This window comes from Coregonus clupeaformis, chromosome 3 (genome assembly GCF_020615455.1).
Source record: "Coregonus clupeaformis isolate EN_2021a chromosome 3, ASM2061545v1, whole genome shotgun sequence".
Classification (NCBI taxonomy): Eukaryota; Metazoa; Chordata; class Actinopteri; order Salmoniformes; family Salmonidae; genus Coregonus; species Coregonus clupeaformis.
Window position 1 is genome coordinate 9,886,684 of NC_059194.1, and position 24,335 is coordinate 9,911,018.

At 45.2% G+C, this 24,335-nt stretch overlaps 1 protein-coding gene across 1 annotated transcript in view; it reads right to left on the minus strand.

Annotated features, from left to right (window-relative positions):
* Positions 1-216: 216 nt before the first annotated feature.
* Positions 217-24,335, minus strand: part of LOC121541640 (alpha-1,3-mannosyl-glycoprotein 4-beta-N-acetylglucosaminyltransferase B-like) — a gene marked incomplete at its 5' end in the record, with an annotated part of 86,422 nt that continues 62,303 nt past the window's right edge. The window contains 7 exons of the mRNA XM_041850807.2: positions 217-2,396; positions 2,617-2,729; positions 4,888-4,975; positions 13,627-13,705; positions 15,993-16,186; positions 17,236-17,343; positions 17,657-17,787. Of these exons, the coding sequence (XP_041706741.2) occupies positions 2,373-2,396; positions 2,617-2,729; positions 4,888-4,975; positions 13,627-13,705; positions 15,993-16,186; positions 17,236-17,343; positions 17,657-17,787 (737 nt within the window). The remainder of the gene's footprint in view (positions 2,397-2,616; positions 2,730-4,887; positions 4,976-13,626; positions 13,706-15,992; positions 16,187-17,235; positions 17,344-17,656; positions 17,788-24,335) is intronic.

Below are 24,335 nucleotides of genomic sequence, written 5' to 3' on the forward strand. Positions count from 1 at the left end.
GTCAAAAAATCAATGGAATTTTGCAGTCAAATGGTCCATTGATGAAGTATGTAAGGAATGTGACCCTTGTACATGTGATTTGGTAGCAGACAAGTAGCGTAGCCCACCATCCACAAGAGCAGAATAATCCACATATAGCCCTCGGCGAGATTACTCAGATTTGCATTGAATTGACCAGAGAAAATTACTTGAAACAAAAACAAAAACAAACCCATGTCAACTGAAATTCGGTCTTTATTACAATTCACAGATTGGATAGAAGATAACATCATTAAATATAGTTTATCTAAATGATACAAAATACAACATATAATAGCAATGCATTCCAGTGCACTTTACAAGAAAAGAAAACTCTTTCTCCTCCTTAGCAGAGGGCAGGTCAGAGTCATTAGGTACAGTTCAGATTTTTCTGGCCATTGCCCTATGTTGACTTAATGCCCCCACGCACCTGCTACTGTATAGCAGCCATACCGATAGCATCAAAGGGGCTCCTAAAACAGATTGTTTACTGGAGTGCACACCCCAATGAACAGAAAACCAGTTTAGGTCTGTTGTTGCTGAGAAACTGTGTTAACATTGAGCAGAATCAGAATCTAGGCCTTCTGTATTCGATAGAAAAGCGGCCTTGCTTCTGCTTTAGGTCCCCAAGTTTAATTTCTCTTTCAGTACACTTGTATTGGCTGAAATCCCATACTCTTGTTCTGTGCCAACAGATTTCGATCAAGGGCTTTCAATGGTTTTGTGGTTGGGCTCTGATAAAAGAATGTTTTTTGGATCCAAGTGTGCAAAATAAAATGAATATGTCCCTTTAACTGCAAAATACTTTGCATCTAAGCAATGCATAGAAGTTGAGTTGGGCCCTTGCCTTCACAGAGCCTATTTGGAAGATGTATAAGTCTGGTGTCGGGATAATTACAATACTTTAATAAATTCCGCCTTCAATTCAATATAGTAGTAGTGCAGAATATGTGGAATGAGAGGGGTTGTCATATTGGACAGTTTCACTCTCGCATGAGACCTCACTTGAAGAGAAGAAAGGGGTCCTTCCTTGATTTCTTCATGGTCATTATGAGACACATAGATTCTATTGACAGTAAAGATGATTCTTCATGCATTGGTTAGAGCTACATATTTCTCTAACATCAGACTAGTCCAGACAATTACCACATGTGTGTTTCTGATATGTGGCTCCTTGGATACAACTAACCATGTGTATCTGATATGTGGTAGACAGAGAAAATCCAACAGCTAAATCAGATATGTTTCCTGTATTATTGAGGCCGCTGTCTTTTCCATTTTCCTAGCTAATGCAATTGAGGAGCTTGTGACTGGCCTTGCCATACATTGATTTATCCCCACAACCTGGTTAACTTCATGTCACATTAAGGCAAATTGATAGGCGGAGAGGGGAAAAAACAATGTTAGGAAAGATGGTTCATGAAATAAGTCTCAAACAGATGTTCTAACCATAATCATAATGTGCCTACATTGACTTTCTGGCTTTAGAATTGACCATATCAAGATATTTTATTCAAACATTAGACATGTGTGTACTTTCTGGCTAATGTTCTATTTCCTTCTACACTGTATAAGCCTAGGCTACTTTTCTGACTGACTTTTGTGGACACTCACTCACTGTAAATACATATCAACACACATAATAGAGATCATTCATATGATTGTGTTACATACATATGCATATTAGGCCTATATCCACATTCATCCGTATTTTATGAATACATTTGGTCGACTGTCCGAAAGCTCAGCCACAATTAAATAAATGTGTGTGCAGAGACTATTTCCTGTTTCTCCAGTTTTGCCTTTTGCCTCCAGCACCTTCACAATTCAGCTCTGGGTGTGCGGTAGATTCTGCCTATTATGAATATATTTGGGTAAAACCAGTAACATTTGTCAAACATGATTATCAGTTATTGAAGTTGGGCAATTTAGTCTTTGATTCCGAAGCAGCAACATTTCATTGTCATAATGTCATCAAAAGGAGCTAAACAATCTTGCGAGCTATTTTACAATTACCAGTGTAATTACAGTTATTTAAAACATAAACCTTTATGTACACATAAATACAGTTTCCTAAATACAGCGTCGTCTGTGTGTCGTCCACGCAGGGCGCGTTTGCCGATTACGCGTCTGGGAAAATCTTCCCACGCGGTCTGTCAACGGTGGATTGGGCTGACAGTCTCAGAAGGACCCTGCGATGGCAAGATCTCGCCAGCAGATGGCGCACTCCGACTACCCTCGAGAAACTAATTGCCAAAAGCCAGGGAATGAGTATAGCTTTAGCTTTCAAAGGCTCCGTTCCTCTGTCGAACGGTCGAACGGATGACTGAGGTATTGCTGCGGGGTGTTGACGTTCACTCTGCTTTCTTGATGAATATCTGAAGTGCAAGAGAAATAGCATTTGAGACAAAACCATAGACATCTGTTTGAGGTATATATTCAACTTGACATTAGACCACTTTTGAGGCCTGAAAACATCGGACCAACTTAGATTTTTCAGTGAACTATCACTTTAAGTTGCCTAAAATACAAGGGATTCTTTATAAGACAAGGCTCCCAAGGTTCTGTGGTGAACGGGTGATGGCTAGGCCGCCTTACCTCGCTCAGGATGACCCAGACGGGGCAGTCTGTGATCACAGAGAGACGAAGGGCCTCCAGGGGCCCGAATGTGGGATCCACCTCCCCCTCGGCGATCCCATTATGGAACACTCCTAGAGGTCAGCGAGAGAGAGGATCGATATATCAGACTAATATAACCAATGGACTGTGGCTGGACATCTATAGACCCCTTTCTGTGTTTACAAACATTGCCGCACAAAGGCGATGCGCACAAACTGGTGGCAGAACAAGGGGGATTTCTTATAGAATGCCAGCAACTGGCCCAAAAAGCCTCTATTTACATGTTGCTTATGGATTGTAATTTGATTATAATTGGATTTTAAGGCTCGCATGAATGTCCTGCTTAATATAATGTTTGTGTCATCGTCGCAAATCAACTGCATTATATTTAAAAAACACTTCAACTTCAACCAGTAAAATGGCTCTTTGGCTAGCTTTTGCTACAGCTTACAGTATATCAATGAGTGTTAGCATTCTAGCTAACAACTGCTGCATCCAAAATAGTTATTTTGCAAAGATCACAAACAAACAATCTTAACGACTGTTCAAGCAAGAATCAAAACATAATTGTAAGCGTATGAGAACCCCAAAAAGTTATTTTGTTTAGAAGTAATAAAAACGTAAATCTAGGCTATGTTGAATGGATGCAGATGGCGATGGCTTGCTTACTGCAGCCAAGAGTCGCGCGCATCTGTGCGTGATGTCAGTGTGTCGTGTACTGAAAAAGGGTCTATTGACTTTGTCAATAAACACTGTAGTCATGATGCAGCATTGTATTGTATTTGTACCTCAATAAATACTGCATGGGCTCCTAAATTCTAACAGAGTTCACATTAGTCAAGATATGTTGTGTTGACGTTTCAATTGGTTCAAGCCAAGGAGGTGGTATCAAATACAACCATAAAATGTGTTCAGCTTGCTATGCTTTCTTTGTTGCTCTACTACAGAAATGTTACCTATACAAAATGAATTATCTCTCTTATCAATCTTGTTCCACAGTGATAGAGTGAGTTATATGGTTTAGGTTACACTACACCTGAAAGTAGAGCTGGAGGGAGAAGAACCTGGTGAACATTTGATAGCAATATCGCACAATTAATTGATTTGGTCCAAACGTGAACTACTGTGCCAGATTGATATTGATTCCCCCTTGAAATATTTATGAATGAGCGGGAGTGCTTGTAGTAATTTATATGCTGTCAGAAGGAGTACCTCTTTCAAGGGGATGAAAGCCTGTCTCTGTGTTACGGAGACAGCAATCACTGGCCTGGGGATGTGTTTGAATACTCAGAACATGCACCCTCACTCGTTGTCTACTCCCTTCCTTCCTTTCTTCCTTCCTTCCTTCCTTCCTTCATTGAATTAATCAATAATCTGTATGTCAATGGATATATAATAGTGTACATGAAAGCAAGGTTTCTGCCCTATTGCATTAACAAATCCACCCCTCAGATCTGTAATTAAGGAAGGAACGATGGTGTATCTAACACTTTGCCACTGATTCAGTTGTAATGGAATTGAGCTCAAACCCTTCTTTCTACCTTATGTTAACTACATTTTACCCATCTTCCTATTTCAACATGATATAAAACACTGTAAGGTCATTTAATCCAATTATTTTCAATGAGTACCATGCTATCATTTTAAAGCGCACCGGTGCAACACTTGTCTTGCACTTCACGCAATTTCAGAAAGAGCACCTAAGGTCCGCTAAAAACTATGAAGGTAAGCCTTATCCACTCCTCCCGTCGTCCTGTGAAAGTCCTAGACGGTGCAGCAGCTAATCATGTGTTGGAGCCCTCAGTAATTGAGTGAGATGGATTTGTCAGGGGCCTGTGTGTGTGTGTGTGTGTTTGTGTGTGTGTAATTTGTCAGGGCCTGTCTTAGTCCATGTGAACTGTTCCTGTTTGCCAGTACCGGTTAGAATCTGGCACAAGGTTTTTGTTAGATGAAGGGGACTGATGAATGGATGGGTGAAAACAAAAGGGAAAGAATTTTGGAGGGATATTTTGGCAGGGAGTACAGTGTTGGATTCTCTAAAAAGATGACATCATTGTTATGATAGTGGAGTCTTTTGTTTGGCTTTGGGTGATTCTGTCTGCAGTACTAGTTCTTAACACTTCTGGTAAATACATCCCCAGTACTAATAACCACCTATTGAAATATGTCTTTGGTAGCATGGCGCTAATTGATTTCTGGGTCATTTTCATTAGAGGGGAACTGTTTTGCAACGGAAAGCGATATACTCACCTATTCTGATAAAGCCGTCCTCTGTTCTGTGGTATTTGGGTGTTTTCTCTCTCCTCTCTTTCAAGGCCTCTTTTTCTGACTGGATATTCTGTAGGAGAAGGAGAGAGAGGTGTGTGAGGAACACAACACAGGAACACATATACACATGCACACCAAGATCAATGCAGGCAGAAACCCTGTTTGATCTGCACTCAGATCACAGCTTCAATCTACTGTATACATCTTCAACCAATGTATTCACAACAGCAAACTTCTTGGTACTGTCCTCCTTTCATCTCCAGATTAAGTTAGTAGATCACACACACACACACACACACACACACAGTACATTCACCTCACGGCACTAGTCGTGAACTCAGATCCACCTAACTTTGACCTCTTGTCTTACAACATAAAAGTGAGAAAAATATAAATGAGTCATCATAGTTAATAGAGCGGGACTCTTTAGTGTTGCTGCTGTGTCACAGCCAATCATACTGTTGGAGAAATATCTGTTTGACTCGCTTATCTAAAGCAATGAAGGAGAAAGTACGGGAGGATGGAGTGAGGGAAAACAAGCTGACCTTCTGTGGCAGAATTTTCCCTTTCTGTTGGTCCTCTAAACAGAAATCAATGCGGGTCAGATCACACAAGTGATTACAGATGTAGCATCTTAATTTGACCTATATTGTCACAGCAAAATAATTTGAACGCAGCAAGAGGATTTGAACGTTTAGTCCATAATGTTGCTTGATCGGTGGTTAGGCTATTAGCTGGCCAAAAGTAGGCTACATAAAAAGTGCAATACTGTTAATATAACTGTATGTTAGTGTGGGTTTTCTGTGAATTTATGTAAATCACAAAGCTCATCTGTATTTCCTCAGTAACAAAACAACGATCAAATTAAGATCCTACATCTGTACGCTACACTGTACAGATATGACATATCCCTCCTCCCACCGTTTAACTGCACCTGACAGCGAGGTTCTCTCTCTCTCTCTCTCTCTCTCTCTCTCTCTCTCTCTCTCTCTCTCTCTCTCTCTCTCTCTCTCTCTCTCTCTCTCTCTCTCTCTCTCTCTCTCTCTCTCTCTCTCTCTCTCTCTCTCTCTCTCTCTCTCTCTCTCTCTCTCTCTCTCTCTCTCTCTCTCTCTCTCTCTCTCTCTCTCTCTCTCTCTCTCTCTCTCTCTCTCTCTCTCTCTCTCTCTGATTTCTTCCTCCTGTTTAATCATCTTCTTGTCTTCTTCTTATCTTTCCTCATCTGTCTTCTCTCTCTATCTTTCCTTACCTTTCTTTCCTCAATCCTCTCTTCTCCATTCTATGACAGGCATAACTTGTTGTAAGTCTAAAGACAAGCAACACTTCTACCCATCATTAGCGGATATTCTTCCCATAGGAGGAACAACAACAACAACAAAAAAACAGCAACACCTCCACCCTCTTGCAGCATTACAGGGTTTCAATGACAGTCAGGTGTAGGGAGAGATTGAATGAGTGCAGGAGGGAGAATAAATAATAAAAGAGAGATAGACTGAGAGGGAGGAGAGACAGGGGTAAAAGATCCAGCTATTCATCTGTCGCGGCGAGCGGCAGTTTGCAGAACCTAATCTGAAATCCCCGCCTCGCCTAGCCACCCTGCCGGATGAAATATTTTTTAAGGCGAAAGCTCTCAAACCGTGGCCGGCGGGAGACGGATCTGATTACCACCGCCCAGGAGTCCTCTTCTTCTCTCTTTCTTTCTCCTCAATATCTCTCTCGTACTCTCCCTTTTGTTTTGAGAGAGAACCTCACTCTGTCTTGAGTAATTTCTCACCTCTTTGCCTCTCTCTCCCTCTATTTCTTCTGTCCTTTCTCTGTGTCCTCTGGGGCTTAACACTGTGGGTGCTCGCATTAAACATGGCTTACGTCCTCCTATGTCAACCTGATGGAAGCTGACTTCATATGTCTTTCCAATTGAGAGAATTATATGTCTTTCCACTTGAAGAAGAGTAATGTACCCAGTGTGGCCTTACAAGAAATGGGCTGTATCTCAATAGAAATAACACAAAATAATAGAGATCTTCTGAAAGTATATGATCTTGAGTCCCTGTATGTAACAATATATGGCTGAATATACAGTGGGGAAAAAAAGTATTTAGTCAGCCACCAATTGTGCAAGTTCTCCCACTTAAAAAGATGAGAGAGGCCTGTCATTTTCATCATAGGTACACGTCAACTATGACAGACAAATTGAAAAAAAAAATCCAGAAAATCACATTGTAGGATTTTTAATGAATTTATTTGCAAATTATGGTGGAAAATAAGTATTTGGTCAATAACAAAAGTTTCTCAATACTTTGTTATACACCCTTTGTTGGCAATGACACAGGTCAAACGTTTTCTGTAAGTCTTCACAAGGTTTTCACACACTGTTGCTGGTATTTTGGCCCATTCCTCCATGCAGATCTCCTCTAGATCAGTGATGTTTTGGGGCTGTCGCTGGGCAACACGGACTTTCAACTCCCTCCAAAGATTTTCTATGGGGTTGAGATCTGGAGACTGGCTAGGCCACTCCAGGACCTTGAAATGCTTCTTACGAAGTCACTCCTTCGTTGCCCGGGCGGTGTGTTTGGGATCATTGTCATGCTGAAAGACCCAGCCAGGTTTCATCTTCAATGCCCTTACTGATGGAAGGAGGTTTTCACTCAAAATCTCACGATACATGGCCCCATTCATTCTTTCCTTTACACGGATCAGTCGTCCTGGTCCCTTTGCAGAAAAACAGCCCCAAAGCATGATGTTTCCACCCCCATGCTTCACAGTAGGTATGGTGTTCTTTGGATGCAACTCAGCATTCTTTGTCCTCCAAACACGACGAGTTGAGTTTTTACCAAAAAGTTCTATTTTGGTTTCATCTGACCAAATGACATTCTCCCAATCCTCTTCTGGATCATCCAAATTCACTCTAGCAAACTTCAGACGGGCCTGGACATGTACTGGCTTAAGCAGGGGGACACGTCTGGCACTGCAGGATTTGAGTCCCTGGCGGCGTAGTGTGTTACTGATGGTAGGCTTTGTTACTTTGGTCCCAGCTCTCTGCAGGTCATTCACTAGGTCCCCCCGTGTGGTTCTGAGATTTTGCTCACCGTTCTTGTGATCATTTTGACCCCACGGGGTGAGATCTTGCGTGGAGCCCCAGATCGAGGGAGATTATCAGTGGTCTTGTATGTCTTCCATTTCCTAATAATTGCTCCCACAGTTGATTTCTTCAAACCAAGCTGCTTACCTGTTGCAGATTCAGTCTTCCCAGCCTGGTGCAGGTCTACAATTTTGTTTCTGGTGTCCTTTGACAGCTCTTTGGTCTTGGCCATAGTGGAGTTTGGAGTGTGACTGTTTGAGGTTGTGGACAGGTGTATTTTATACTGATAACAAGTTCAAACAGGTGCCATTAATACAGGTAACGAGTGGAGGACAGAGGAGCCTCTTAAAGAAGAAGTTACATGTCTGTGAGAGCCAGAAATCTTGCTTGTTTGTAGGTGACCAAATACTTATTTTCCACCATAATTTGCAAATAAATTCATTAAAAATCCTACAATGTGATTTTCTGGATTTCTTTTTCTCAATTTGTCTGTCATAGTTGACGTGTACCTATGATGAAAATTACAGGCCTCTCTCATCTTTTTAAGTGGGAGAACTTGCACAATTGGTGGCTGACTAAATACTTTTTTTCCCCACTGTATGTAATGATAACAAAACATACCTCATAGTAATATACACTGAGTGTAGAAAACATGACATAGACTGACCAGGTGAATCCAGGTAAAAGCTATGATATTGATGTCACTTGTTAAATCCACTTCAATCAGTGTAGATGAAGGGTAGGAAACAGGTTAAAGAATGATTTTTAAGCCTTGAGACAACTGACACATGGACAACTGACACAGTTCTTGACACAAAATATGTAATGCTTCAAACAGGGTATGGTAGTAGGTGCCAGGCACACCGGTTTGTGTCAAGAACTGCAACGCTGCTGGGTTTTTCACGCTCAACAGTTTCCTGTGTGTATCAAGAATGGTTCACCACCCAAAGGACATCCAGCCAACGTGACACAACTGTGGGAAGCATTGGATTCAACATGGGCCAGCATCCCTGTAGAACGCTTTCGACACCTTGTAGAGTTGAATTGAGGCTGTTCTGAGGGCAACTCAATATTAGGAAGGTGTTCCTAATGTTTGGTATGCTCAGTGTATGTAAGGGATAATGAGGGGCTATGCTTTCTATGGAAAATAATGAACAATATGGAAGGTGTGTTCCACGACGCGCTAGCGGACCTTCCACGGAGTTGCATTATTTTCCAGAGAACGCATAGAGCCCCGAGTTGACTATCCCTTTTTGTCTATAATTTAACACATTTGCCACTAGAGCTTTGTTCATTTGCAGGTAGAAATGTGTTCAACATCCACTGAAGTAGCTAGCAAGTTTACTAGATAGCTACAGTAGTTGCCTTGGTAACCAAACAAACAGACTTACCAAACCATCAGTCCTAGCTTGCTATTATGAAATTTGAATTCAACAAATACCAATACTGTTTTCAATTAGACTTTTGCTTTCAAAAGCAGCTCAAACAAAACATGTAAAAATTAACTATAGCCATTGAATTCTACCGTGCAAATATACTGTGTGTTTTAGGGAAATAATGCACGCTCTAGAGTGCCCTTCAAGCCAATCAGAAAGGAGTATTAAACAATGCCATGGTATAATTAAGTGATAATGCCCTCGAAGCTGGTGTTTGGAGGATATATTGGCACGGTGTTGTTAGGCCCGGGACGAAGTCGAGGGCCAGCAAACCGTGCCAATATATCCTCCAAACACCAGCTTCGAGGGCATTATCACTTTTATACAACGGGTTACCAACATATTAAAATAATGGTTGACATATTTTCATTAAAAACGTTATTTTGATTAATTTATTCATACTATTTCATCCTTCTGCAAGATATAGTCCCGACACAAATCTAGGGTTGCTACCCAAGCCGGCTGGTCATTCGTTCTATTGGTTCAGTTGCCAGAGACGCAACCCAGTATTTTTGTTCTGTATCTATGGACGCAACCCAGTCGTTCGTTCTAAATGTTCCATTGCCATACTGGCTGGCAACGTTCTTATCCCTTGCTTGCTAGCTAGTCAACTACGGCTAATTTACAGTCATGTCACACAGTGCAGCCAGAATAATAACAGCTGCATTTGCATTTGTTTAAGCTGTTTTCTAGTGACATTTATTTGGATAGATCCATAACAATGAGCTAATGAGGCGCGATGTCGCCTGGCATAGAAAATGTGCTCTCTCGTCAGGACACTGTTGTTCAGAGGAGCTAGCCAACAACACAGCTAACACAATCACTTCAAACTGAAGCTGGAAAGACTGCAAACTAGCTGCACTTCGTTTCGTTTGACCTTTTGTTGATTGAAATGTCTTTGTATACAGTGAGGGAAAAAAGTATTTGATCCCCTGCTGATTTTGTAAGTTTGCCCACTGACAAAGAAATGGTCAGTCTATAATTTGAATGGTAGGTTTATTTGAACAGTGAGAGACAGAATAACAACCAAAAAAATCCAGAAAAACGCATGTCAAAAATGTTATAAATTGATTTGCATTTTAATGAGGGAAATAAGTATTTCGTCCCACTGCAAAACATGACTTAGTACTTGGTGGCAAAACCCTTGTTGGCAATCACAGAGGTCAGACGTTTCTTGTAGTTGGCCACCAGGTTTGCACACATCTCAGGAGGGATTTTGTCCCACTCCTCTTTGCAGATCTTCTCCAAGTCATTCAGGTTTCGAGGCTGACGTTTGGCAACACGAACCTTCAGCTCCCTCCACAGATTTTCTATGGGATTAAGGTCTGGAGACTGGCTAGGCCACTCCAGGACCTTAATGTGCTTCTTCTTGAACCACTCCTTTGTTGCCTTGGCCGTGTGTTTTGGGTCATTGTCATGCTGGAATATCCATCCACGACCCATTTTCAATGCCCTGGCTGAGGGAAGGAGGTTCTCACCCAAGATTTGACGGTACATGGCGCCGTCCATCGTCCCTTTGATGCGGTGAAGTTGTCCTGTCCCCTTAGCAGAAAAACATCCCCAAAGCATAATGTTTCCACCTCGATGTTTGACGGTGGGGATGGTGTTCTTGGGGTCATAGGCAGCATTCCTCCTCCTCCAAACACGGCGAGTTGAGTTGATGCCAAAGAGCTCGATTTTGGTCTCATCTGATCACAACACTTTCACCCAGTTCTCCTCTGAATCATTCAGATATTCATTGGCAAACTTCAGACGGGCCTGTATATGTGCTTTCTTGAGCAGGGGGACCTTGCGGGCGCTGCAGCATTTCAGTCCTTCACGGCGTAGTGTGTTACCAATTGTTTTCTTGGTGACTATGGTCCCAGCTGCCTTGAGCTCATTGACAAGATCCTCCCGTGTAGTTCTGGGCTGATTCCTCACCATTCTCATGATCATTGCAACTCCACGAGGTGAGATCTTGCATGGAGCCCCAGGCCGAGGGAGATTGACAGTCCTTTTGTGTTTCTTCCATTTGCAAATAATCGCACCAACTTTTGTCACCTTCTCACCAAGCTGCTTGGCGATGGTCTTGTAGCCCATTCCAGCCTTGTGTAGGTCTACAATCTTGTCCCTGACATCCTTGGAGAGCTCTTTGGTCTTGGACATGGTGGAGAGTTTGGAATCTGATTGATTGATTGCTTCTGTGGACAGGTGTCTTTTATACAGGTAACAAGCTGAGATTAGGAGCACTCCCTTTAAGAGTGTGCTCCTAATCTCAGCTCATGACCTGCATAAAAGACACCTGGGAGCCAGAAATCTTTCTGATTTAGAGGGGGTCAAATACTTATTTCCCTCATTAAAATGCAAATAAATGTATAACATTTTTTACATGCGTTTTTCTGGATTTTTTTGTTGTTATTCTGTCTCTCACTGTTCAAATAAACCTACCATTAAAATTATAGACTGATCATTTCTTTGTCTGTGGGCAAACGTACAAAATCAGCAGGGGATCAAATACTTTTTTCCCTCACTGTAACTGTCAATCTCCCTCGGCCTGGGGCTCCATGCAAGATCTCACCTCGTGGAGTTGCAATGATCATGAGAACAGTGAGGAATCAGCCCAGAACTACACGGGAGGATCTTGTCAATGATCTCAAGGCAGCTGGGACCATAGTCACCAAGAAAACAATTGGTAACACACTACGCCGTGAAGGACTGAAATCCTGCAGCGCCCGCAAGGTCCCCCTGCTCAAGAAAGCACATATACAGGCCTGTCTGAAGTTTGCCAATGAACATCTGAATGATTCAGAGGAGAACTGGGTGAAAGTGTTGTGGTCAGATGAGACCAAAATGGAGCTCTTTGGCATCAATTCAACTCGCCGTGTTTGGAGGAGGAGGAATGCTGCCTATGACCCCAAGAACACCATCCCCACCGTCAAACATGGAGGTGGAAACATTATGCTTTGGGGGTGTTTTTCTGCTAAGGGGACAGGACAACTTCACCGCATCAAAGGGACGATGGACGGGGCCATGTACCGTCAAATCTTGGGTGAGAACCTCTTTCCCTCAGCCAGGGCATTGAAAATGGGTCGTGGATGGGTATTCCAGCATGACAATGACCCAAAACACATGGCCAAGGCAACAAAGGAGTGGCTCAAGAAGAAGCACATTAAGGTCCTGGAGTGGCCTAGCCAGTCTCCAGACCTTAATCCCATAGAAAATCTGTGGAGGGAGCTGAAGGTTTGAGTTGCCAAACGTCAGCCTCGAAACCTTAATGATTTGGAGAAGATCTGCAAAGAGGAGTGGGACAAAATCCCTCTTGAGATGTGTGCAAACCTGGTGGCCAACTACAAGAAACGTCTGACCTCTGTGATTGCCAACAAGGGTTTTGCCACCAAGTACTAAGTCATGTTTTGCAGAGGGGTCAAATACTTATTTCCCTCATTAAAATGCAAATCAATTTATAACATTTTTGACATGCGTTTTTCTGGATTTTTTGGTTGTTATTCTGTCTCTCACTGTTCAAATAAACCTACCATTCAAATTATAGACTGATAATTTATTTGACAGTGGGCAAACGTACAAAATCAGCAGGGGATCAAATACTTTTTTCGCTCACTCATCCATTAAATGATGCCAGCTGATTCATGATTTAGAAATGCTGAGAAAAGCTGCCTGCCTGTCTGTCTCGTTCCGACTCCCGATACGTTCATTACTATGGGACAGCTGGAGATAAAATTTGAATATTGAAACAATGTTGCAAATGTCAGAGAGACAGACAGCAAGGTTTATACAAATATCTGCTGTTGAAAACTAAATGTTAGTCTAAAAGAAATGTGAGATAATGTCTAGATGCTTTTTATAGTGGAGATCACGTTTATAAATTGCCTGGCTGGGCTGATGAGACAGTGGATTGCGTAGTCAGATGGAACAGAGTAAATAGGCATTTTAAGGGTGGAAACTGGAATAGACACCATCTGGAATGCACTTTTAACCAATCAGCATTCAGGGTTAGACCCACCCGTTGTATAAATCACTGTAATTTTATATATTTCCAGTGGTATTACTATAGTAAAGGTCTATGTAATGTAAAGTGCTACTGGCAATCCTGTGACAGGATGAATCAGGCTTATAGTGGTGAGCCTCGTATTACAAGATAATATATGGTAAAGCTTATGTAATGGTAATAATGTTCTGGGACTGAATCGGGTGAATAGCGGTGAGACTCACGTCAAAAGGCAGCACCTCCACAGTGGTGTTGAACAGCTTGTCCCCTGGGTGCTCAATGTTCCCGCTACGGAAGAAATACCTTGAAAGACAGAGAGAGAGAGAGAGGATAACAAATGGGGAGATGTCAATTTGATATTCAACACAAATTGATCCACCACTATCATCATCATCATCATGGGTGCCCACTTTTTTTTGGCGCCATGAAAATGTTTAAAATTAACTTGTCTCAGCAGCATACATATTTGATGCAAAGACTAGAAATGGCTTATTTGGTCGATATTACTTACCAAGCCAAGCAGAGCTGTTTGTTTTATCGAAATACAAATTATCCTGTACTTTTTCATTTGGCACAGACACATAAAGACACAGCTTGGCTACATTGTAACTGCAAAGCGTCCACGGTGCACTTGCATATGTGTCTCACCTAGGACTGTTAGTTTTGTAACTGAATGAAAACATTTTAACTATGTGATTTAACCGATTGATGTTGGGAAAATAAATATGACAAAATGCAGAATGGGGGGGTTATTTCACAGATTGAATCATTAGGCCTACTGATTATTTTTCAATAGCGAGCTACTCATTGACAGCCCGCGAGCTACAGAAATGCAGTGTTCTGCTAAGGTGCAACCTTTGGTAGACTGATGGAAGGCTACTCAGAGTGTGATACAGAGAAGCCTAATCAGATGTGCCCGTGCTCATCATGGTTCTAACAGGCAAAGTGAAATGATACAATGAATTTGCTCGTGGTGCACGCAGCTCAAATGACATGGAACAACACCATTGAACCAACACCATCGAATGGGAAACAACAATATAAATGTAATAACAGCACAACAAAATAGATTAACAATTTTGCAGGTGCCTTTTCATTTTATACACCAGTGGTGCAACTAGTGCTTTCTAACTGCACTGAACCAAAACAGTGCCGTGCGGGAGCGAAGCAAAACCTTCCAGTGGTCAAAACCATTCATCTTGAGGAGACGGGGGACAGGGGATATGCAATCTGTTAATTATTATATTATATATAAAATGGGCATATCTATTTTAATACATTCTAGCTCAAAACATTACTAATCATTGAAAATGATAAATTACCCAATGGATCATGATCATTTTCTGGTAAAAAATTGAGGGAGCAAAAACAAACGATTGCACCCCTATTTTGAAAGTGGGGATACAGCTGCTCCGTTTGCTCCATTGCTCAGGCTCCTTTGATCATCATCATCATTATCAGTCAGCCAGCCAGCCAGCCAGCCAGCCAGCCAGCCAACCAATCACCCAGTTCAAACGCCATCTACATTTTGCTTTGTACAAATGCATGTCCCACCAAGTATCTAACAGCAGCCTGGACAACTGAGGCGACACTGGTGACCACAGAGCCACAGCTTGACCATTAGAAGACAGTGGTGACCACAGAGCCACAGCGTCTCCGTTAGAAGACAGTGGTGACCACAGAGCCACAGCGTCACCATTAGAAGACAGTGGTGACCACAGAGCCACAGCGTCACCATTAGAAGACAGTGGTGACCACAGGGCCACAGCGTCACCATTAGAAGACAGTGGTGACCACAGGGCCACAGCGTCACCATTAGAAGACAGTGGTGACCACAGGGCCACAGCGTCTCCGTTAGAAGACAGTGGTGACCACAGGGCCACAGCGTCTCCGTTAGAAGACAGTGGTGACCACAGAGCCACAGCGTCACCATTAGAAGACAGTGGTGACCACAGAGCCACAGCGTCTCCGTTAGAAGACAGTGGTGACCACAGAGCCACAGCGTCACCATTAGAAGACAGTGGTGACCACAGAGCCACAGCGTCACCATTAGAAGACAGTGGTGACCACAGAGCCACAGGGTCACCATTAGAAGACAGTGGTGACCACAGAGCCACAGCGTCACCATTAGAAGACAGTGGTGACCACAGAGCCTTTATATGTAGGGATCCAGCAGCAGATAGACCATCTGCCTTGACAGTAATGTGAAGTCCTGGAGGAAAAACGTGAACACATCTGATCTGTGACTGGGCTCCCATGCCTGTTGAATATGCATGTCATCTACATTAGTGTTAAATATGTATATTTATGTAATGCATATGCAGATTATTCACATGGGACTAGTGGAGGGAGAGGGGGAGCGAGAGGGAGAGAGAGAGAGAGAGGGGGGGGGGGAGAGAGAGAGGGAGAGCGACAGTCTGGGACATGTGTGGAGATCTGTGTGGAGATCGTCTTTGTCCACTAGCACAGCGTGTGTGTGTTTGTGCATGTGTGCGTGCGCATGTATGTGTGCACATGCATGTGTGTGTGTTTATGTGTGTGTGGGTCCATGTAAGTGTGTGTATCCAAGCATGTGAGCACACACACACACCTCTCGATGCGGACCGGCGTGAAGAAACGGATGCGGATGAAGTCCCCAGCCACTGGGGTGAAGGCCCAGAAGAAGTCCTCTCCCAGGTAGGCCTTCTCCAGAGTGAAGTGCTGGTACGTCTTCAGGCTCGTGGTCACCTCCGCCAGTGGGTTGGCGTGGCCCTTGTGCAGGGTCTGCTTGCCAAAGTCCTTGTCCTGGAATGAACAATTAGACCCAAAGAGGGGGGTTTAGGGAGAAGACATGAAGGTGTTTCTAGATATCGCTAAGCTCTCATCTTGACTTTGAGGGTGCAGTTATAAAGACAGGGATGAATTCTAACTTGAGATTTGGAAGCATGACTTAAATGTTCATTTATATCCTCTATTTATGGGCCTCCTGAATGGCGCAGTGGTCTAAGGCATGGGCCGCGACCGGGAGACCCATGAGGCGGTGCACAATTGGCCCAGCGTCGTCCGGGTTAGGGGAGGGTTTGGCCAGCCAGGATGTCCTTGTCCCATCACGCTCCAATGACTACTTGTCGCGGGCCCGGGCGCATGCACGCTGACTTCGGTCGCCAGCTGTACAGTGTTTCCTCCGACACATTGGTGCGGCTGGCTTCCGGGTTAAGCGAGCAGTGTGTCAAGAAGCAGTGTGGCTTGCAGGGTTGTGTTTCGGAGGATGCATGGCTCTTGACCTTTGACCCCTCCGGAGTCCGTGCAGGAGTTGCAGCGATGGGACAAGACTGTAACTACCAATTGGGGTAAAATAATATTTTTTTTAAATCCTCTGTTTATTCCATTTACATGACTTACTCTCTCATCTCTCCTCCAAGTGGCTTTGGGGTTGAGAGTAACTACATTATTTATTGTTGGCCAAAATGATGAAATTCCACATGGAGAATGTGCAATTTCATGATAAAAGAGAATAGTATATGTCTAACACTGGATAATGTCACAACAAATCAATGAGAGATGACTTGTAACATTGTCCTGCCTTGGGTTAGACTTCAGTAGCAGTCTTCAGGCTGATATCAATTGCTCTTAACACAGTAATCAGAGACATTAAACACAGTCTTTACAGCTCCCATCTGGAGTCTGTATGGTGACTTGATATGTATACCAGTACTGCAGGACTCAGAGACTTGAAAAAAAAAAAAAAAAAAAAACTAATATTTGAACATACACAGACTGTAGTAGATATGATGACACATGCACAGTGAGAGGATGCTAGTAAGCACCATGTATATACACACACACCTCCATACCTTGAGTTTCTGGATCTTTCCGGCCAGGGAAGAGTGGGTGCCCACATGCTGGAAGAGAGAGGGCTTGAAGCGAATTCTCAGGTTGGCCTTCTGCCTGTCGCAGTGTTTCTGTGTGTGACAGGCAGGGGAGAGGTGGGAAAGAGGAGGAGGGAGAAAGAAAGAGAGTATGAGTGTGTGGGAGTTGCACCATTTTCTGAGACTGAGACCATTTTGGAAAGTCATAGTATTTACATGTAACTACCTGCTTGGATACTCTGTAACACATCATTTTCCCCCTCCCTTGAAGTAATCACTGATCTAACATGACTGGGTCTGAAGAACAGCTTGTATCAGGATAGTGCTTACCACAAGATATAAGGAAAGGTGTACTTCGAACTGGGCCTAGGTTTACCATGGTGGGGAGGGGGGGTGTTGAACTTACCGCGTCCTTCTCCGGGTTGCACACCTTAACCCACATGATGTGGTCCAGCAGCCAATCAATTGGCTTGTCCTTGTAGAACATTAGCATAAACTCAACGATCAGTGACAGGTCCACGGACTTGAACATCTTACCTGAGGAGAGACGATATACCACTCAGTTACAACGCGTGACATCCTCAAATAGCGCCAAAGGTTGTTCAGCTTGTACCTTGTCCATTTCTAAATGTTTCATAATATCTTGAGCCTATGAAACACTACTTCCCAATTGTAAAATATCCCTTATCTCCTATCCCAAGGCCCTTTGTGAAAATCTGAATGGTCTGAAAGGATTGGACAGGTTTTTGAAATATGGTTATAACTACCTTGCCCTCTGCTAGTTGGACAATTAAATCCTTTCAGATGTATTAGAAGGGGGGCCATTTGTCTCAGGCTGACGTGTATGCCGTAACGAAGTCAAGCGCAGGACACCGAGCTACTGGCAGACGTACTTTACCGTACACAGTATAGAAAGTACAAAACCAAAATACCTCCTAACAGGGAGGAAACAATACTAGCACACAACAGCTTGAAAAACAATCACACACAATAAACTATGAGAGACAGGGGTATTTAAAGGGAATACAATGCAACATAATCGGAAACAGGTGTAAACAATAAAGACCAAACAAGACAAACACCGAAACATGGATCGGTAGCAGCTAGTACTCCGGGGACGACGAATGCCGAAGCCTGCCCGAGCAAGGAGGAGGAGCAGCCTCGGCTGAATCCGTGACAGTACCCCCCCTTGACGCGCGGCTCCAGCCGTGCGCTGACCCCGGCCTCGGGGACGGCCAGGAGGACGCGGAGCTGGGTCGGATGACTCCGGTGGAAATCCCTCAACATGGAGGGATCTAGGACGTCCCTCCTAGGGACCCAGCACCGTTCCTCCGGACCGTAACCCTCCCACTCCACGAGATACTGCAGGCCCCCCATCCGACGCCTCGAATCCAAGATGGAATGGACTGAGTACGCCGGAGCCCCCTCGATGTCCAGTGGGGGCGGAGGAACCTCTCGTACCTCACTCTCCTGGAGTGGACCAGCTACTACCGGCCTGAGGAGAGACACATGGAACGAGGGTTAATGCGGTAATTAATGGGCAGTTGTAACCTATAACATACCTCGTTCAATCTCCTCAGGACTTTAAATGGCCCCACAAACCGCCGACCCAGCTTCCGGCAGGGCAGGCGAAGGGGCAGGTTTCGGGTCGAGAGCCAGACCCGATCTCCCGGTGCATACACCGGAGCCTCACTGCGGTGGCGATCCGCGCTCGCCTTTTGCCGCCTGATAGCCCGTTGCAGATGGACATGCGCAACGGGCTATGTCCATCTGCAACGAAGCCCCTGCGGTGGACGAGTCCACCGCAGGGGCTTCGATCTGGCTCTGATGCCAAGGTGCCAGGACTGGCTGATAACCTAGCACACACTGAAAAGGCGTAAGGTTAGTGGAGGAGTGGCGGAGTGAGTTTTGGGCTATCTCTGCCCAGGGGATATATCCCGACCACTCCCCCTGCCGGTCCTGGCAATAGGACCTCAGAAACCTACCCACATCTTGGTTCACTCTCTCCACCTGCCCATTACTCTCGGGGTGAAAACCTGAGGTAAGGCTAATCGAGACCCCCAGACGTTCCATAAACGCCCTCCAGACTTTAGAGGTGAACTGGGGACCCCGATCAGACACTATATCCTCAGGTACCCCGTAGTGCCGGAAGACGTGTGTAAACAGGGCGTCAGCAGTTTGTAAGGCTGTAGGGAGACCTGGCATAGGAATGAGACGGCAGGCCTTCGAAAACCGATCCACAACGACCAAGATCGTCGTGTTCCCCTGGGAGGGGGGAAGGTCCATGACAAAATCCACCGATAGGTGAGACCACGGCCATTGTGGAACGGGTAGGGGTTGTAACTTCCCTCTGGGCAGGTGTCTAGGCGCCTTACACTGGGCGCACACCGAGCAGGAGGAAACATAAACCCTCACGTCTTGGGCCACCAGTACTTCCCACTAAGGCAGTGCACTGTCTGACCAATACCAGGATGACCAGAGGAGGGTGACATGTGAGCCCAATATATCAATCGATCACGAACGTCGAGCGGCACAGACCATCCCTTGAGAGCCCTCTGTTGCCATGAAATGTTGGGGTCATGAGATGTTAACCAGGGAAGCCCCAACACCACGGGAAACGCAGGAGAATCAATCAAATACAAACAGATTATCTCCTCATGACCCTCCTGCGTTTTCATCCTGAGAGGCGCTGTGACTTCCCTAATCAATCCTGACCCCAAAGGGTGGCTATCTAGGGCATAGATGGGGAAGGGCACATCAACAGGTACAATAGGAATCCCTAACTTATAGGTGAACTGGCGATCGATAAAATTCCCAGCTGCGCCTGAATCTACTAGCGCCTTATGCTGGGAATGAGGAGAAACCTCGGGAAACACCACTTTAATACACATATGCGCAACAGAGAGCTCTGGGTGAGTTGGGTGCCTACTCACCTGGAATGACTCATCAGTGCGCTGCCTACTGCCTCGATTCCTAGGAGACCCTCCCCAGCACCGACCAGCAGTGTGTCCTCTGCGGCCACAGTTGGTGCAGGGGACGGCCTCTCTCCTGGTCTCTCTCCTGGTCTCCCTAGCTCCAGCACCTCCAAGCTCCATAGGGGTCGGCTCGGAAGTGCTGGGGGATGGAATGGACGGCCCTGAATCCGGACGTCCGCGGGTAGCCAACAGGGTATCCAGGCGAATTGACATGTCCACCAGTTGATCGAAGCTGAGGTTGGTGTCCCTGCAGGCCAATTCCCGACGCACGTCCTCCCTCAGGCTACATCTGTAGTGGTCGATGAGGGCCCTCTCATTCCATCCCGCGTTGGCAGCCAGCGTCCGGAAGTCCAGTGCGAACTCCTGTGCGCTCCTCCTCCCCTGTCTGAGGTGGAATAGACGCTCACCCGCCACTTTACCCTCTGGTGGATGATCGAATACTGCCCTGAAGCGGCGGGTGAACTCCGCATAGTTGACAGTAGCGGCGTCTATTCCCCCCCACTCGGCGTTGGCCCACTCCAGCGCCTTGCCGGACAGACAGGAGATGAGGGCGGACACGCTCTCGTATCCCGAGGGCACCGGGTGGATGGTTGCCAGGTAGAGTTCAAGCTGGAGCAGGAAACCCTGACTCCCGGCAGCTGTGCCATCATAAGCCCTCGGGAGCGAGAGCCTGAATCCCACTGGACCCCGGAGGTGAAGCGATGGGCATCGCCGATGGTGGTGGTATCTTTGGAGGAGGTGTAGGCAGACCCCCTCTTTCCCATCGCTCCATAGTGCTCACCACCCGTTCCATGGCGGTGCCGAGAGCCTGGATCATGGCCGCTTGTTGTTCGACGCGTTCCTCCATTGATCCAGCTGGCACCGCCGCTCCTGCTGACTCCATGTGTGGTGTGTGATTCTGTCAGGCTGACGTGTTTGCTGTAACGAAGTCAAGCGTAGGACACCGAGCTACTGGCAGACGTACTTTACTGAACACAGTATAGAAAGTACAAAACCAAAATACCTCCTAACAGGGAGGAAACAATACTTGCCGACCTCACGAAAAACAATCACACACAATAAACTATGAGAGACAGGGGTATTTCAAGGGAATACAATGCAACATAATCAGAAACAGGTGTAAACAATAATGACCAAACAAGACAAACACCGAAACATGGATCGGTAGCAGCTAGTACTCCGGGGACGACGAACGCCGAAGCCTGACGAGCAAGGAGGAGGAGCAGCCTCGGCTGAATCCGTGACAATTTGGAATTGGTTAAAAGGGAAGTAGAAAGTAGAGTGCAACAAGGACCTAGAACGGAGGCTAAACTTAGCCAGTGTGCTTTGAAATTAAATCAGAATAAAATAGAATTGCACACGGACCCTTGAGTGCTGAATTTAATCTAATGTAATTTAATTGTCAGATTAATACTGATTAATGCATTAGAGGCCATTTCATAAAGGCAGAGAGAGATGGGTCGAGACAGAGGGAGAGAGAGGGTGAAAGGTCAGGTGGTCATGTGAGAGGAGTTCCACTAACAGTCATTATAGAGCCTGATGGGGGGTGTAGGAGTGGAGAGATGGACTGTAAGATAGGTAGAGAGGGAGAGAGTGAGGGAAAGTGGGGCATTGGGGGAGGGAGAGAGTGATAAGTAAAGAGAGAGAGGGGCAAACAGATATGCCTAACATTCATTACAGGCAGGTGTGTGACCTCCTGAGTCAGTCACTACATCAGGCAGGTGTGTGACCTCCTGAGTCAGTCACTACATCAGGCAGGTGTGTGACCTCCTGAGTCAGTCACTACATCAGGCAGGTGTGTGACCTCCTGAGTCAGTCACTACATCAGGCAGGTGTGTGACCTCCTGAGTCAGTCACTACATCAGGCAGGTGTGTGACCTCCTGAGTCAGTCACTACATCAGGCAGGTGTGTGACCTCCTGAGTCAGTCACTACATCAGGCAGGTGTGTGACCTCCTGAGTCAGTCACTACATCAGGCAGGTGTGTGACTTCCTGAGTCAGTCACTACATCAGGCAGGTGACTCACAGAAACAGTAGGCTCACTGAATCCCTGATCTGAGACCAGTATGACCCAGTGACTCACTTAGACTGACTCTACTGACTGATCTAGTGACTGTTCTCAGAACAGGGCAGCTTACCAATTTAAGAATTTCACACACACACACCTGGGGATAACCTCTATAGACAGCCACACACCATAACTTCAATGCTGAGTTATACAAAACAGCCTTTGAATGCTGTCTTATAAGACAATGCTCAGGTTAAATGTTAAAAACATTCAATTTCCATCTGTATTTTATGGAGAGCCATTTAACTATCTTTCATCTTTCCATTTTCTACAATGTTGGCTTCAATTCAAGGTCTAATGGGTCTGTATCCATGAATCAACCTCTCTCTCTCTCTCTCTCTCTCTCTCTCTCTCTCTCTCTCTCTCTCTCTTCTCTCTCTCTCTCTCTCTCTCTCTCTCTCTCTCTCTCTCTCTCTCTCTCTCTCTCTCTCTCTCTCTCTCTCCCTCTCTCTCTCCCCCCCCCCCCCCCTCTCTCTCTCTCTCTCTCTCTCTCTCTCTCTCTCTCTCTCTCTCTCTCTCTCTCTCTCTCTCTCTCTCTCTCTCTCTCTCTCTCTCTCTCTCTCTCTCTGCTTGTTCTCATACGACAATTGTCTCTCTCTAACAACCCCCTCTTTCCTTGCACTCGTATGTACAGCCATACGCGTAGATGGCTGCCACCTCATTCTTCCTGATTGTGCCCGCTGCTAGCCCTGTCACGCTGGTTAGCTGCGGAATGCTAATGAGAGCAGAGGGGAGAGAGGGGAGCAGTCGTTAACCACTAGCTAGCGCTCCTAAAAACACCTGAGAGAGCCCCATCGGAGCACAGCCCATCAGATTATTGCTCACAAATCCTCCTGTCGCCTCGCCGGAATGATGTATTTAGCGCTGCAAGGCTTTTCCTGTGAGGGTAATATTATTATGGTGTGTCTTGGATCATTATCGTCACAGTGACGGCTAATTATGTTATGTAAATGTGTTTTGAGGCAGTCAAAAGCTGACTGCACTAAGCCTAAAACAGAGGCTGTGTAGCTCTATGACTGTGTAATGACACATGATGAGTATAGGAGTTCATTTTTGGAGATTGCATACATGTGCACAAACCAGGCAAACCTTATTGTCTAAATTAATTTCTCCATCTTTAGGGAATAAGAAGAAAAAATGTGAGAAAAAACTATTCCTCCTTTGAACTACCTCTTATGTTTAAAATCTCTAAAAGGTGACAACTTTGAACTTGTTCAAACGCTCAATAAGGCTACATCTTGACATGAGATCTCAAATCAGTCTCTTCCCTTCCCTACTTCCTCTCTCCTAATCCTCAGACCGAAAAGGAGGAATGGAGAACTGAGGTTGGGGTCTTTTTCCGTGACCAATGCTGTTGACAGCCCGGCGGCCATGATTCGGCGAGCTGCTCGTTGTGACGGTTGGGAGAAGCGAGCCTGTCGGCTTATCAAAACTCTGGGGCGAGCGTGCCTCATAGCGCCATTCAGTCACGGTTGTCGAACTGGGCCCGCTGTCCCGGGCTACCCGCGAGGACCATGCGCTCCAATTAAATGTGAGCGGAGAGGAGGATAGAGAGAGAGAAAGAAGAGATAACGAGAGAGAGAGAGAGATGCAGGGGAGACAGAGGAGAATGAGAGAGAGAGGGAGAGATGGGGAGGAGAGCAAGAGAATGACAGAAAGAGGGGGAAAGAGAAAGAGACGCCGCACCTGACGGGCAAACTTTACACGCTTAGCTAAGCACAGCAAGTAACAGCAACGGATACGGCATCCGTCAGAAGCTTATTTGACACGCTTTCGCATTATGTTTGATAAGTGGAATGGTAGAATGCCTACGCCAAGCAATCTCAGTCTATAATTTCTACTCAATTGAAAGTGAATAGCAATCGGAGCTTTGTTAACCCCCTGTTGTGTTCTGAAATATGGTGTCGTAGCTCAGTTGAGTATTGCATACTGTTGCTTTAAGAATGTATCAGGCACTTTGTGCGTGTACAGAGGTGGGAGGATTGGATGAGTGAGTTTTGTACGAGTTGTTAACATGTTGATCTGAAGTAAAGAAGTTCAAT